Source organism: Convolutriloba macropyga, chromosome 2 (genome assembly GCF_964194025.1).
Source record: "Convolutriloba macropyga chromosome 2, txConMacr16.3, whole genome shotgun sequence".
Classification (NCBI taxonomy): Eukaryota; Metazoa; Xenacoelomorpha; order Acoela; family Convolutidae; genus Convolutriloba; species Convolutriloba macropyga.
This window is the reverse complement of record NC_134469.1, coordinates 9,255,213-9,269,793: the sequence shown is the minus strand read 5'-3', so window position 1 is coordinate 9,269,793 and position 14,581 is coordinate 9,255,213. Positions and strand designations below refer to the sequence as shown.

The window sequence follows — 14,581 nt, the reverse complement described above, 5'->3', positions numbered from 1 at the left end:
AATTGTCCAAGATAATGTCAAAGTGCGTTTGGTGTATTGTAATCAACTGAGCTTGTCAATAGCAGCGCCCACTCGTGTGCAATGTTTCATTTCGTATTGTCTGTTTACTGATATTGACAAAAAGAGAATAAACTAATTTCAGATTTCGCAATGTCAGGCCGAAGACGCAATAAGCAGAAAAGCGACGAAAGCGGTGCAAATTCCCAGAAGCCAAAGTCAATGACTAAAGGCAATGTTTCCCACGAAGAAATCGAACAACAGGATAGTCTGTTTTTGTCACGCATCGAGGAGTTGAAAACCCCGATGGAGGAGGGGGCTTTCAGACATCGATTGGACCCCGAGAACCCCTCACCAGATGAGGAAAAGGAGTTCTCGTTCCTGCGCAAAGCCCCCGAAGGACCGCAACGTAGGATGTATTTCAGCGCCCGGAACTTCATTTTGTCAGAATGGGTGAAAGGTTGTAAGATACAGATGACTTACAAAGACGCACAGGCTGCCTTGTTTAATAAAGGACTAGCTTACACTAAAGAACAGAATACTGTTAACATTAAAGCTTTTGGGTTCCTTGAACGGTACGGTTACATCAATTCGGGTAAATTTGAAGTCGTCAGCCCGAACGCGAAGGTGAACAAGAATGTAATAGTTATTGGAGCTGGACTATCGGGGATTTCATGTGCCAGGCAACTGTCATACCTCGGCTTTGACGTCACAGTGTTGGAAGCGCGTGATAGGGTTGGAGGTAGAATCGAAACGTACAGAAAAGGCAGCTACGTCGCCGATTTGGGTGCGATGATTATCACAGGTCTGGGTGGGAACCCTTTTTCAATTCTAGCCCGACAGTTCAACATTCCCTACAGACGGATAAACAATGTTTGTAAACTTTATAATAGTTTAGGGGAAGAAATTGATTCGGAGAAGGATTTAGCGTTGGAACAGGAGTTCAATAGATTGTTGGAAGCAGCGAAGTATGCGTCATCGCAACTTGGTTTTAGCGAAACAGTTCCTGGTCGACCAGTGTCCTTAGGTCAAACTATTGAGCTTATAATCATGCACCAAGAAGAAACATTATTGAAAAAATCAGAAAAATTCTGCCAAACATTAGTGAACTTGCAACGTGAAATTAAAGAACGTGCCGATGAAGCGAGCACGCTTTACCAAAACATTGAATACGAAAAGTCAATTGTTCGTCAATTTGAACCAAAAGAAGGTCGAAGTGTACAAGAAGAATTCCAGTTCCGATCTGCAGTTTACAATGTTGATGACCTGACTAAACAATATCATTCGACGATGCAGGAAATTACGATTCTTCAGGAAAAATTCGAAAACCTTAAAAATGACGTACCTGTTGATACGTATCTCACAACAGAAGATAGACAAGTATTGGATTGGCACGCCGCTAATTTGGAGTTTGCAAACAACACTCCTTTAAATACCCTATCGTTGAGCAGCTGGGATCAGGACGATGTTAATGAATTCCCGGGTGAGCATTATTCAGTGGAATCCGGTCTCGGGCTCATCCCTGAAACCCTATCTGAAGGTCTGGACATAAGATTTAACACCGCAGTTACCTGCGTAGACTACGGTACCTCTAACGTAGTTATCAACACCAAAAACGTGAAAGGGATTCCTATTTCGAAGCGAGCGGCGCAAGTTGTTGACATTGGTTCCAGTGGAAGTTCGTCTGTTGATGGTTCTGGTACTGAGATCTACAATGCTGACGCAGTCGTAGTTTCGGTACCCTTAGGAGTTCTTAAAGAGGAACCACAGGTTCTGGTTTTCAAACCCGAGTTACCCGAGTGGAAAGTGGCGGCTATTGATCGGCTTGGGTTTGGGAACTTGATGAAAGTAGTGCTTTGTTTTGACCGCAGATTTTGGGATACAGCGACAAATATGTTTGGATTTGTGAATACGAACTATTCGTCAAGAGGAGAGTGTTATTTGTTCAACAGTCTATGGAACGCACCTGTGCTGGTTGCATTGATTGCAGGTGAGATTCAGTTGATTCTCTTAATTCAAGGCAATTGATGTGTTCGAATGCTTTTTCTAAAGAAGAATAATGAATGAAACTTTTAATGCCCTTTTAATTCATAGTAGCTCAATCTGACATTATAACTTTTTAAAGGTTGGCTCAAGGTGGCCTCACAATTTTAAAGTTTATCTTTTATTGCAAAAAAAACTTCATAATTTTTCTTAGACCAGCAGCTAAATGCTCGTATGTTTGCACTGTGGCCAAAAGTTCATTCCCCTAGTTGTAATGCTTAAATTTTGTGCAATTTGCTGTTCGATTATGTCCTAATTATAATTTTTGTACTGCTCTGAAAATTCATGAAATGGTTTATTTTGTTTAAGGCGAATCGAACGCTGTCATGGACGAGCTTGATGACAAGGCAATTGTGGACAGATGTATGGACCGACTTCGGATTCTCTATCCAGACGTATCTGAACCCAAAAACAAGATCGTTACAAGATGGAAAGATGACTCGTATTGCTGCGGAGCCTACTCATACGTTGCAATTGGAGCTACTGGTGATGATTATGATCTGCTAGCCAAACCAGTGTCTGGACTGAGGTCTGGAAAGAACAACCTGTTCTTCGCCGGAGAGCATACTATGAGGAACTATCCTGCATCGGCACACGGTGCTTATTTGAGTGGGTTGAAAGCGGCGGCTGATGTTGCGGACCAACTTGTCGGCAGCGTTGGTTCGAGTTACTCCGCGGACAAATGAAAGCGATTCTCAATTAATGAAACTGACTTTCTTTTTCAGTGAATAAATGACTGTGTTGACTTTGTTTTTGGTTTTCATTAATAGCCGCCCTCATCTTCTCAGCCGGCTATTATAGCGCTCCTATTTTTTTTTTTACTTCGTCGAATAAAAAAATGTTTCGCTTTACCTCATTTTGCCGCCTTTTCAACATTTTGCGTGAAATCTTTTTGACTTCTCTAGGCTAGTTTCTCTCTTCTCTCATTCTGCTAAAAGTGATTTTGAACATCAGTTGCTCAGCAAAGCAATTCAAAATGAACAGTCAGTATAAAAAATTGAAGTCAGAAATAGAAACGGGATAAACCCATAAAGCCCAATTTTAGATGCCCGCTATTTGAACGTCGGTCCTATAAGTATTAGTTACCTCTCTCTAATGCTGATTGTTATTGATAGTAGCCCCTGTAGCCTCTCTCTAAGAAACAGAAGTATGTTCAACTACGAAATGCCATCAAAATAAATCGGACTTAAAAAAATGTTTTTGTACGAAAATCTTTTTTTTTCAATATCTTCTGTTATTTCAATCCCAGTCATGTTTATTGGAATCAACGGCGGCTATTTTCCGGCAATCTGCCGGGTATGTTTTATTTTTTTGCAGATTACATAATTTTTCTGTGAAATTCAATTGTATTTAATTATTCCGTTTTTATGACAGCGGAAAGATAACACAGTTATAATGGTTCTTAAGACTCGAAACTTATTAATGGACTGTTGGCGTGTCGTGATTTTGGGTTTACTCTACCTAGTGGAGCAAATAAGAGCTCAATAATAGCGCGCGTTAAGAAAGCTGAAATTAAATATTTGTTGCCTTCGTATCTGTCCAGGCGTAACTGAACTAAAATAAAATTGTAACCAGATGGGATGGAGCTTATTCATTGATAGTAGTTGGCGCTACTGGTGAGGATTGACCTACTGGTTTTGGAAAGAAGAACTATACTTTTTCTTGTAACGTTGAATTTTACCATTCTCTTACAGGCATTCTTGATTCCGTAATTTGTACTCTTTGAGGGTAAACCAATAGCCTTTAAAGGAGGCATTCGAGTTAACTGCAGATTGATTTGAATAGCTATTATACAAAAACTTGTCAGTTTATTCAACGAAAATTAAAACTGATTGCCCTTCATGGCAATAAATTCTTTTTCTAATAGATTCGAACTGTCCTTTGACGTTTTCCACTCAGATTTTAAGCTGATCAATTTTTTTTATTTAGTCTAGACCGTGCTTTCTTATTTTGTTGACTGCGGTCAACAGGGTGCTCCGCGTCTCTCAATGCAAAAATCGACTTTCTTGGGAGTGTTAAATTTAAATATTTTCTAGCCTTGAGAAAAATTGTTTTGCTCTTATGTTTATCATGCAGCACTTCTTGTCATTTTTAATCTGTCTCCTGCTCGTGATTTTATTTGTTTGTTTGATTCTGTTTTTTTGCGATTTTGAACACTGTGCTTTGAGTTGGTTAGAGGTGATATTTGGTACTTCGGAGTTTTGACAGTCGTTCAAAAACTTAAAATATGAAGTCATTCTTTTTGTCTGCATTTGTGAAAAAAACGGTGTTGGCTGTCGGAAACCAGAGACCTAATATTAATTTTAAAGTGTAGCTCTCAGCTCTTGTTCCAAGTAGAGAGAAAACAAGATAATTTGTGGTAAATGGTTGTTCGCTCGGACTTTGTCACGGCTTTTAAGGCTGAGTCGAACCTTTGTGGCAGGGTTCAGAAAATAGTGCCTCTACGTTTCCTGGTAGGTCATTTGTCGAGATATCATTTTGTTGCAATTTATACCATTTCGATATTGTCCTTCTCTATACTTTATGTAACCGAGTTACGGATTCTCCATTTGCTTAGTTAATTACTGCTATTATACCACCGCGCTTGCGTAATGCAAATATTATGCAACGTTCATGGGCAGTAAAGAAAGGCATCTTAATCATATTTATGTAATCGGCTCTCATAACTCTTAGACGTTTTGATAGACACAAGTGAAAAACATTCAGTAGCGCTTGAAGCGTATGTAGAGATCTATCTACTCGTCAGCCATGTACGCTATTACAGACTCTAACCCTCAGAAGCTCTATCAAACGAGAGAGAAGAGAAAAAATTGTTATCCAGAATGCACAGTGCCCAGGCTTGTCATTAAAAATTTTGCTCATTTTATTGATTACAGCAGCTGTTTGTTGGTGTCCCATGTGAACTTATCGAGACAAAAACCGAGACAATAATGTGAAAGAAGTCTGTTCTTGGAAAATAATTTCTAAGTTTGTGGGAACAGGTTTATTACCACCCACTGGAAACTTGTCTTTTGATTTTAAATCATGGTACCTGCCTCTAAGATGGCGTCATGAGTTGTTTTTTTTGCCCTTTGTTTCGACCAAAGAAACGATTTGCTTTTCTTTTTCGTAAATTACAGAACTATTTTAGAAACGCAGTTATTAATTTCTCTCGAACAAAGTTTGAGGCAGCCACTGTAAAGGTATGTGTCTTTTTATGCAAAATTTTTACTCGACCGTTTTCTTCTAGAACTTTCTATGGGTTTCACAGTTACTCTTAGTTACTTTTTTATACTTGACTCTTGAGTGACTTCAGGACTTGAGTGAATTGCATGCATTCAGGAATTAAGTCTATCGCTAAAATATAACGGATTGTGAACGGGTACCGCACATGGGCTGTGTAGCTTAGAGGTTGAAGTCCCCGACTCTCAACAACGAGGTTGCGAGTTCGAACCGCTCTCATTTAAGAAGGATCTTTTTTTAGTTTTGGATCTATTCTGTATCGGCACCCAGTGTTTTTATCCCCAATTACAATTTAATTTGTTATATAGCACGTTACTAGGTGGGTAAAAGTTATATGTCTACTAAGCTGGGGAAAGAGAATAGATCCGATGTTTTTGCGCCAATGTTTTTTGAACTTCGATTTTAAAAGATGCTCAGAAACGCTATTGATCGCTTAGAGATGGACATGAGTGCTCTCTAGCTATAGCACCAATGAGCAATGTTCCCCTTCCTCTCATTGAGTTTGCGCACCTTAATTACAATTAGTGAGTTGTTATAAAGCACGTTTCTATGGAAAAAACTAGCGCATGTAATTGGGTATAGAGAAGTTTTGTGCCCGCTAAGCTTGGAGGGGCCAAACAGAATATATCCTAAAAACCGATTTCTGGTGTCATGCTCTTTTGTTTTGCTTCGGTAGGTTATGCGTTACAAGTTGCAGAAGATATGCTAATACACAGCAAATTTTTGTGTGATATCATACGTCGTGCGCTCCTGGGTTTTGAAATAAAATGAACCCCCTAAGTGTTGGGGCACAAACAAAAAGATAAAATTTTTGGATTTTTCCCCTTGTAGTCCCACGGGAAGTTATAGCACCCCATCATGGTATATTTACCATGAGAGGGGTGGGAAGGGGTATAGGTTATCTGACCACTAAAGGGGGGCTATAATGGGAAAGACCCCAATTTTCAGAACCTATATCCCAAAAGTAGTGATCATATGAGTAACAATAATGATGGGTTAATTGACAATAAGGAAACGGCGAGTAAAAATCTCAGAAAACTAAACAAAGTTTTCTGAGAGGGAAATATGAAGTTCAATACTTATATATTGCGTGTCAAAATGAGTCACTTCTCAATCTGTCGTGTTTTTCACTGCATTAAAATTGTTGAAAAGATTACCTCGTTGGAATATAACCATCTATTATTGACATATTTAAAACTTTGTAATGGTTTTAACTGGTATAGATTGTAATGGCTGGCTCACCTCATATCAAGCTATGCAAATATTATTTGTGAAAACGTGCACCAGTTTATTCACGAATGGCTATGAAAACATATATTTTGTTACGTTGAGAGGGAGAAATAGTATGTACAAGAGGGACAAACTTCTTGTACATTAGTCGGTCAAATGTTGGTTGTGGGCAGATCTGAGCTGTTATGACAAAGACAAGATTGGATGCAGCTCCCTTGGCTTACCACCCAGAGTGTTTCAGTACTGAACCTGCTTATTTCAATATCAATATGTAAAACCAGTACTGAAACAGCGTATTAACATTAAAAAAAGTAGATCATTATGTCCAAAAAACAACAACTAATCAGACTGTTCTTAGTAAAAACTACAGTGAAATTTTCGAAAATGATGAAACCGCTTGATTGTCAGGATTGTCTTGATTGCATGCATTTTGTAAAGACACGGTACCAGTTAACAGCTACATACACGCTGCATACTTCTGCTGATACTGAATACCGACACGGAGCGATTGGTGTGCATTCGGGGTGCGTCACATTTAATTTCTTCATCGTCTTTTAAATTAGCAGTAGTGTTATCATATTGTGTGAATATGCATGTGGTGTGATGTAGTATGGTGTGAAACAGCGCTGAAACAGGTTAAAAACAGTGTTTTTTAGGCTGATCATCAAAGCTGAAACAGGTTAAGAACAGAATAGCTTTAGGCTGACAATAGATATACAATAATTTTAATCAGGCTGATAATTGTATAATAGTTATGAACAGATCAAAATCAGCATAAAATGAGAAGTACAATTTTATTCTGAAAAAGACACTGATCAGTGTAAATTGACATTAACAGAATCTCGACAAGTATAAAGCAGTCTATATACAGTCTCTGGATTTACAATGATTCAGTACTGCGATGCTCTGGGTGGTCAGCCCGCGTCGCTACACTTATTTATGGAACTTACTGAAGGCACCAAATTAAAGAAACGTTACAGAGCGGCTCAGGTATTTTTTAATGTTGTTTCAATGATCTCGAATAACCGTTATGAATCTCACGTAAGTTATATATTAAATACACACTGTTTGTTGTGTTTTAAGTCATCAGCAAATTTACGTTTATGAATTATACTCCGTGTCTCAGTAAATGTAGTCTTTGAACCAGTATAGAAATAACTATTTAACTTGTCTTTGAAGTGATTGTTGCTTGTAAACTGGGCTCTCAAAGAGTTTACCTGATGCAACGCCTTGTGTACTATAACAATACAGGTGCATGCTTGACTGCATTGATTTATGTAAGATGGGTTTAAGTTTCTTATGAACTGAAAAACAGAGATGGCTTCTTCAAGTTAAATCTGCTTCACAATTTTACAAATTCTTGTTTCGAGAGATCAAATCTATTTCGCTTAAACTCTGAGTCGTTAAGTTGAAACTCTTTTACAATTTGCTAAGTTGAATTGCAAAAGTTTTTGAAAAAAAAATTATTGTCTCATCCTTAAACTGCAGATTGGTATATGAATATAGGTTGTGAAGTTATCTCATGGCCGAGCAGTTAAGAGGCCGCGGTTTGCGTTCTGTTTTCACCGGCTAGTGATTCATTAATTACACGTAACTCTTTGATGTGTGGCAAATTCGCTAACCGATGTGATACCTGTAATTTATGGTTGTAATTAATATTGGTTACATTGTTCTGTTTATTGAAAAACCAAGTGTTTGATGTATGCGACTTTTTATTTATCATCTAGTTCATTCTTCAGTTTTATTTGTGTGCTCTTTTACATTTATTGGAGTCTTTTTCATACAGAATTCTACGGCTGTAAGGTAAATATGCATTGAGCATTTTAAAAATCCGACATCAAAAATGGGCGAAAAATGACAATATTATTTAAAGTGTGAAAAAATATCTGTTGAAATTTGTTTTTTTTTCAGTTTTACGTGAGTGTTACTGATTTTCACTGTTCTTGGCGAATTCGGATTATTGAATTAGTCTAGACCGTGCTTTCTTATTTTGTTGACTGCGGTCAACAGGGTGCTCCGCGTCTCTCAATGCAAAAATCGACTTTCTTGGGAGTGTTAAATTTAAATATTTTCTAGCCTTGAGAAAAATTGTTTTGCTCTTATGTTTATCATGCAGCACTTCTTGTCATTTTTAATCTGTCTCCTGCTCGTGATTTTATTTGTTTGTTTGATTCTGTTTTTTTGCGATTTTGAACACTGTGCTTTGAGTTGGTTAGAGGTGATATTTGGTTCTTCGGAGTTTTGACAGTCGTTCAAAAACTTAAAATATGAAGTCATTCTTTTTGTCTGCATTTGTGAAAAAAACGGTGTTGGCTGTCGGAAACCAGAGACCTAATATTAATTTTAAAATGTAGCTCTCAGCTCTTGTTCCAAGTGGAGAGAAAACAAGATAATTTGTGGTAAATGGTTGTTCGCTCGGACTTTGTTACGGCTTTTAAGGCTGAGTCGAACCTTTGTGGCAGGGTTCAGAAAATAGTGCCTCTACGTTTCCTGGTAGGTCATTTGTCGAGATATCATTTTGTTGCAATTTATACCATTTCGATATTGTCCTTCTCTGTACTTTATGTAACCGAGTTACGGATTCTCCATTTGCTTAGTTAATTACTGCTATTATACCACCGCGCTTGCGTAATGCAAATATTATGCAACGTTCATGGGCAGTAAAGAAAGGCATCTTAATCATATTTATGTAATCGGCTCTCATAACTCTTAGACGTTTTGATAGACACAAGTGAAAAACATTCAGTAGCGCTTGAAGCGTATGTAGAGATCTATCTACTCGTCAGCCATGTACGCTATTACAGACTCTAACCCTCAGAAGCTCTATCAAACGAGAGAAGAGAAAAAATTGTTATCCAGAATGCACAGTGCCCAGGCTTGTCATTAAAAATTTTGCTCATTTTATTGATTACAGCAGCTGTTTGTTGGTGTCCCATGTGAACTTATCGAGACAAAAACCGAGACAATAATGTGAAAGAAGTCTGTTCTTGGAAAATAATTTCTAAGTTTGTGGGAAGAGGTTTATTACCACCCACTGGAAACTTGTCTTTTGATTTTAAATCATGGTACCTGCCTCTAAGATGGCGTCATGAGTTGTTTTTTTTGCCCTTTGTTTCGACCAAAGAAACGATTTGCTTTTCTTTTTCGTAAATTACAGAACTATTTTAGAAACGCAGTTATTAATTTCTCTCGAACAAAGTTTGAGGCAGCCACTGTAAAGGTATGTGTCTTTTTATGCAAAATTTTTACTCGACCGTTTTCTTCTAGAACTTTCTATGGGTTTCACAGTTACTCTTAGTTACTTTTTTATACTTGACTCTTGAGTGACTTCAGGACTTGAGTGAATTGCATGCATTCAGGAATTAAGTCTATCGCTAAAATATAACGGATTGTGAACGGGTACCGCACATGGGCTGTGTAGCTTAGAGGTTGAAGTCCCCGACTCTCATTATGTCCAAAAAACAACAACTAATCAGACTGTTCTTAGTAAAAACTACAGTGAAATTTTCGAAAATGATGAAACCGCTTGATTGTCAGGATTGTCTTGATTGCATGCATTTTGTAAAGACACGGTACCAGTTAACAGCTACATACACGCTGCATACTTCTGCTGATACTGAATACCGACACGGAGCGATTGGTGTGCATTCGGGGTGCGTCACATTTAATTTCTTCATCGTCTTTTAAATTAGCAGTAGTGTTATATTGTGTGAATATGCATGTGGTGTGATGTAGTATGGTGTGAAACAGCGCTGAAACAGGTTAAAAACAGTGTTTTTTAGGCTGATCATCAAAGCTGAAACAGGTTAAGAACAGAATAGCTTTAGGCTGACAATAGATATACAATAATTTTAATCAGGCTGATAATTGTATAATAGTTATGAACAGATCAAAATCAGCATAAAATGAGAAGTACAATTTTATTCTGAAAAAGACACTGATCAGTGTAAATTGACATTAACAGAATCTCGACAAGTATAAAGCAGTCCATATACAGTCTCTGGATTTACAATGATTCAGTACTGCGATGCTCTGGGTGGTCAGCCCGCGTCGCTACACTTATTTATGGAACTTACTGAAGGCACCAAATTAAAGAAACGTTACAGAGCGGCTCAGGTATTTTTTAATGTTGTTTCAATGATCTCGAATAACCGTTATGAATCTCACGTAAGTTATATATTAAATACACACTGTTTGTTGTGTTTTAAGTCATCAGCAAATTTACGTTTATGAATTATATTCCGTGTCTCAGTAAATGTAGTCTTTGAACCAGTATAGAAATAACTATTTAACTTGTCTTTGAAGTGATTGTTGCTTGTAAACTGGGCTCTCAAAGAGTTTACCTGATGCAACGCCTTGTGTACTATAACAATACAGGTGCATGCTTGACTGCATTGATTTATGTAAGATGGGTTTAAGTTTCTTATGAACTGAAAAACAGAGATGGCTTCTTCAAGTTAAATCTGCTTCACAATTTTACAAATTCTTGTTTCGAGAGATCAAATCTATTTCGCTTAAACTCTGAGTCGTTAAGTTGAAACTCTTTTACAATTTGCTAAGTTGAATTGCAAAAGTTTTTGAAAAAAAAATTATTGTCTCATCCTTAAACTGCAGATTGGTATATGAATATAGGTTGTGAAGTTATCTCATGGCCGAGCAGTTAAGAGGCCGCGGTTTGCGTTCTGTTTTCACCGGCTAGTGATTCATTAATTACACGTAACTCTTTGATGTGTGGCAAATTCGCTAACCGATGTGATACCTGTAATTTATGGTTGTAATTAATATTGGTTACATTGTTCTGTTTATTGAAAAACCAAGTGTTTGATGTATGCGACTTTTTATTTATCATCTAGTTCATTCTTCAGTTTTATTTGTGTGCTCTTTTACATTTATTGGAGTCTTTTTCATACAGAATTCTACGGCTGTAAGGTAAATATGCATTGAGCATTTTAAAAATCCGACATCAAAAATGGGCGAAAAATGACAATATTATTTAAAGTGTGAAAAAATATCTGTTGAAATTTGTTTTTTTTTCAGTTTTACGTGAGTGTTACTGATTTTCACTGTTCTTGGCGAATTCGGATTATTGAATTAGTCTAGACCGTGCTTTCTTATTTTGTTGACTGCGGTCAACAGGGTGCTCCGCGTCTCTCAATGCAAAAATCGACTTTCTTGGGAGTGTTAAATTTAAATATTTTCTAGCCTTGAGAAAAATTGTTTTGCTCTTATGTTTATCATGCAGCACTTCTTGTCATTTTTAATCTGTCTCCTGCTCGTGATTTTATTTGTTTGTTTGATTCTGTTTTTTTGCGATTTTGAACACTGTGCTTTGAGTTGGTTAGAGGTGATATTTGGTTCTTCGGAGTTTTGACAGTCGTTCAAAAACTTAAAATATGAAGTCATTCTTTTTGTCTGCATTTGTGAAAAAAACGGTGTTGGCTGTCGGAAACCAGAGACCTAATATTAATTTTAAAATGTAGCTCTCAGCTCTTGTTCCAAGTGGAGAGAAAACAAGATAATTTGTGGTAAATGGTTGTTCGCTCGGACTTTGTTACGGCTTTTAAGGCTGAGTCGAACCTTTGTGGCAGGGTTCAGAAAATAGTGCCTCTACGTTTCCTGGTAGGTCATTTGTCGAGATATCATTTTGTTGCAATTTATACCATTTCGATATTGTCCTTCTCTATACTTTATGTAACCGAGTTACGGATTCTCCATTTGCTTAGTTAATTACTGCTATTATACCACCGCGCTTGCGTAATGCAAATATTATGCAACGTTCATGGGCAGTAAAGAAAGGCATCTTAATCATATTTATTTAATCGGCTCTCATAACTCTTAGACGTTTTGATAGACACAAGTGAAAAACATTCAGTAGCGCTTGAAGCGTATGTAGAGATCTATCTACTCGTCAGCCATGTACGCTATTACAGACTCTAACCCTCAGAAGCTCTATCAAACGAGAGAGAAGAGAAAAAATTGTTATCCAGAATGCACAGTGCCCAGGCTTGTCATTAAAAATTTTGCTCATTTTATTGATTACAGCAGCTGTTTGTTGGTGTCCCATGTGAACTTATCGAGACAAAAACCGAGACAATAATGTGAAAGAAGTCTGTTCTTGGAAAATAATTTCTAAGTTTGTGGGAAGAGGTTTATTACCACCCACTGGAAACTTGTCTTTTGATTTTAAATCATGGTACCTGCCTCTAAGATGGCGTCATGAGTTGTTTTTTTTGCCCTTTGTTTCGACCAAAGAAACGATTTGCTTTTCTTTTTCGTAAATTACAGAACTATTTTAGAAACGCAGTTATTAATTTCTCTCGAACAAAGTTTGAGGCAGCCACTGTAAAGGTATGTGTCTTTTTATGCAAAATTTTTACTCGACCGTTTTCTTCTAGAACTTTCTATGGGTTTCACAGTTACTCTTAGTTACTTTTTTATACTTGACTCTTGAGTGACTTCAGGACTTGAGTGAATTGCATGCATTCAGGAATTAAGTCTATCGCTAAAATATAACGGATTGTGAACGGGTACCGCACATGGGCTGTGTAGCTTAGAGGTTGAAGTCCCCGACTCTCTACAACGAGGTTGCGAGTTCGAACCGCTCTCATTTAAGAAGGATCTTTTTTTAGTTTTGGATCTATTCTGTATCGGCACCCAGTGTTTTTATCCCCAATTACAATTTAATTTGTTATATAGCACGTTACTAGGTGGGTAAAAGTTATATGTCTACTAAGCTGGGGAAAGAGAATAGATCCGATGTTTTTGCACCAACGTTTTTTGAACTTCGATTTTAAAAGATGCTCAGAAACGCTATTGATCGTTTAGAGATGGACATGAGTGCTCTCTAGCTATAGCACCAATGAGCAATGTTCCCCTTCCTCTCATTGAGTTTGTGCACCTTAATTACAATTAGTGAGTTGTTATAAAGCACGTTTCTATGGAAAAAACTAGCGCATGTAATTGGGTATAGAGAAGTTTTGTGCCCGCTAAGCTTGGAGGGGCCAAACAGAATATATCCTAAAAACCGATTTCTGGTGTCATGCTCTTTTGTTTTGCTTCGGTAGGTTATGCGTTACAAGTTGCAGAAGATATGCTAATACACAGCAAATTTTTGTGTGATATCATACGTCGTGCGCTCCTGGGTTTTGAAATAAAATGAACCCCCTAAGTGTTGGGGCACAAACAAAAAGATAAAGTTTTTGGATTTTTCCCCTTGTAGTCACCCGGGAAGTTATAGCACCCCATCATGGTATATTTACCATGAGTGGGGTGGGAAGGGGTATAGGTTATCTGACCACTAAAGGGGGGCTATAATGGGAAAGACCCCAATTTTCAGAACCTATATCCCAAAAGTAGTGATCATATGAGTAACAATAATGATGGGTTAATTGACAATAAGGAAACGGCGAGTAAAAATCTCAGAAAACTAAACAAAGTTTTCTGAGAGGGAAATATGAAGTTCAATACTTATATATTGCGTGTCAAAATGAGTCACTTCTCAATCTGTCGTGTTTTTCACTGCATTAAAATTGTTGAAAAGATTACCTCGGCGGAATATAACCATCTATTATTGACATATTTAAAACTTTGTAATGGTTTTAACTGGTATAGATTGTAATGGCTGGCTCACCTCATATCAAGCTATGCAAATATTATTTGTGAAAACGTGCACCAGTTTATTCACGAATGGCTATGAAAACATATATTTTGTTACGTTGAGAGGGAGAAATAGTATGTACAAGAGGGACAAACTTCTTGTACATTAGTCGGTCAAATGTTGGTTGTGGGCAGATCTGAGCTGTTATGACAAAGACAAGATTGGATGCAGCTCCCTTGGCTTACCACCCAGAGTGTTTCAGTACTGAACCTGCGTATTTCAATATCAATATGTAAAACCAGTACTGAAACAGCGTATTAACATTAAAAAAAGTAGATCATTATGTCCAAAAAACAACAACTAATCAGACTGTTCTTAGTAAAAACTACAGTGAAATTTTCGAAAATGATGAAACCGCTTGATTGTCAGGATTGTCTTGATTGCATGCATTTTGTAAAGACACGGTACCAGTTAACAGCTACATACACGCTG

The 14,581-nt window shown here is 37.4% G+C and overlaps 2 protein-coding genes across 2 annotated transcripts in view; one reads left to right on the top strand and one right to left on the bottom strand.

Moving 5' to 3' along the window:
* The window catches only part of LOC142356259 (serine/threonine-protein kinase MRCK alpha-like), a 521,049-nt gene that overhangs the window by 117,775 nt on the left and 388,693 nt on the right, over positions 1-14,581 (bottom strand). The gene's annotated exons all lie outside the window — the stretch shown is intronic.
* Positions 38-2,785, top strand: LOC142356237 (lysine-specific histone demethylase 1A-like). Its single transcript, XM_075408188.1, has 2 exons — positions 38-1,987; positions 2,350-2,785. Exons 1-2 carry the CDS (start codon positions 151-153, stop codon positions 2,724-2,726), a joined length of 2,214 nt encoding a protein of 737 aa, XP_075264303.1. The 5' UTR covers positions 38-150; the 3' UTR covers positions 2,727-2,785.

Coding starts and splice junctions, on each gene's coding strand:
- LOC142356237 (XM_075408188.1), top strand. CDS start 151: ATGTCAGGCCGAAGACGCAATAAGCAGAAAAGCGACGAAAGCGGTGCA. Junction 1,988..2,349: donor GCTGGTTGCATTGATTGCAG/GTGAGATTCAGT, acceptor ATTTTGTTTAAG/GCGAATCGAACGCTGTCATG.